At 45.3% G+C, this 1,990-nt stretch overlaps 1 protein-coding gene across 1 annotated transcript; it reads left to right on the forward strand.

The window, feature by feature from the left end:
- The first annotated feature begins 452 nt into the window (after positions 1 to 452).
- Positions 453 to 1,268, forward strand: LOC119309010. Its single transcript, XM_037585133.1, has 2 exons — positions 453 to 794; positions 895 to 1,268. Exons 1-2 carry the CDS (start codon positions 453 to 455, stop codon positions 1,252 to 1,254), a joined length of 702 nt encoding a protein of 233 aa, XP_037441030.1. The 3' UTR covers positions 1,255 to 1,268.
- The last annotated feature ends 722 nt before the right edge of the window (positions 1,269 to 1,990 follow it).

The raw sequence follows: 1,990 nt of genomic DNA on the forward strand, positions 1-1,990 counted from the left end.
GACGGCTAGGCCATCGGCATAGATTTCCATCTATGCCGACAGCCAAGCCGTCGGCATACATGCGCCACGTGTCGTCCCCTGAATCGCCAGCGCTGTTGACGGCGCCGTCCGTTGTCGTCAGACGGAAAACAACGCCGACGGCTAAACTATGCCGACGGCTCTCCCACGGCCGTCGGCATATGCTCCTATGCCGACGGCTATACTACGCCGACGGTCTGACACATCTACGCTGACGTGATCTACGCCGACGGGGCTATGCCGACGGCAGCCGTAGGCATAGATCTATGCCGACGGCAATGGACCTATGCCGACGGCCCTGGGCCGTAGGCATAGCCCGCGAGTCCGGTGGTGCTTCCAACTGCTCTATATACTTGTTGCCTTATATATGGGATGTCTAACTAGTTAACCCGTGTTTGTCATCTACACTTGTATAAGGCCTGATTTTGTCTCCCATGCTCCATTTAGGGATTGCGCGCCGATCAGTGGCGGAGCCAGGAAATCCGGATGAGGAGGGCCGAGTGTTCTTAAGTCTTGCTGGGGAGGGCCATTCCATCAAAATACACCATTTTAGTAGCAAAAGGATCAATGTTTACATTAGTGCTAGGCCTAAATCAGTAACATTAGGGGGGGCCAGGGCCCTTGCTGGTCCCCCTGGCTCCGCCACTGGCGCCGATAGCCTGACAACGGCGGTGCGCACTGTCAAGATTTTAGCTGTCAATGTCTATACTCTTAGTTTGGATAATGTTCTTGACATGATAAGATTCTTTCCATGCCTGGAGAAGCTGCTTGTGAAGGTGACTGTTTCTTCCTTGACAATTCGTAGCGTCGTTCAGCCGAGCTTTCGATATACTCACTGTTCTAAAGCACTGAAAGTTTTTATGTCTTTCTTTGCAGTCATGGAGTTCGGGTGAGAACAATTTGTGGCATCGTAAACACCGGGTTCTTCTCACATGTCTTGACATCCGTCTCAGGACAGTAGTGTTGGAAACGTATCTGGGCAGCTGGTCACAGGTTAACTTTGCCAAATTCTTTGTGCTGAACGCCAGAGTGCTGGAGTCAATGACGTTTCATGTTGAGGCCAGCTTGTACGACGAGGAGTTCTTGGCAGAACAGTGTACGAAGCTTCAGCTAGGGAACAAGGCTTCAAGAGATGCTCAGTTTCATTTTACAACTGGTACTTCTCTTGAAGCTGTTTGGGAGACCAAACATCTCAGTGATCTTAACTTGGATGACCCCTTCCTGTGTAGATGTTGAAATGGGTTTGGTCAGTCAGGAATTATCTTTGCCTATCTCATTCCTGTTCTGTTCAGACTTGCTTAGTACCCTTGATTGTAGTATGTGTATATGTACAATCTTGTGTCATTTGTTTTGACATACACTTGATGGTATATGCACAATCTCACTGAAAAGTTTTGGATTCTTCAACAATGTTGCTACAGTATAAGACTGCGGCTTGTCGAGATCCATCTTTTAATCTTCCATTGGAACATCTGCTCAATGACTCTGCATGCAGTGTCATTCTTCAGTGGTAATTGAAGGTTGGGTATTAATTCTGGAATGTCTTATGAATACCATTGAAGTGAAGGAAAAGGAAACAACTTAACTCTTGTGATTTAAATGATTTTGGACCATACATCGCATCAGTGTATTGGTTACTTATATTTATCTAGCTTCTGGAGGATTTATGAGTTCACCCTACTTGTTATTGCTTGGCCTCGTACAATGGAAGTAAATGCGAATCGTTCTGTTTATCGATGCAACTGCATTTTGATTATTCATTAAAATACTACTGCATCTAAATTAACAAGTGCAATTGTATCGAGTTTTTTTTTTGAATTTTCTTATCGAGGTTTTGACAGGTGCAATTGTGTTGAAATTTTGAATTGGAATATATCAGATGGTTTTCGTGTCTGGGTGTTCTATGCACTGTCTTGTGCAGTTAGAGACATCACACACAAATAATCTTACTATTGTTTTGTGCTGTCCTATT

Source organism: Triticum dicoccoides, chromosome 5B, assembly GCF_002162155.2.
Source record: "Triticum dicoccoides isolate Atlit2015 ecotype Zavitan chromosome 5B, WEW_v2.0, whole genome shotgun sequence".
NCBI classification, from domain to species: Eukaryota; Viridiplantae; Streptophyta; class Magnoliopsida; order Poales; family Poaceae; genus Triticum; species Triticum dicoccoides.

Coding starts and splice junctions, on each gene's coding strand:
- LOC119309010 (XM_037585133.1), top strand. CDS start 453: ATGCTCCATTTAGGGATTGCGCGCCGATCAGTGGCGGAGCCAGGAAAT. Junction 795..894: donor TGGAGAAGCTGCTTGTGAAG/GTGACTGTTTCT, acceptor CTTTCTTTGCAG/TCATGGAGTTCGGGTGAGAA.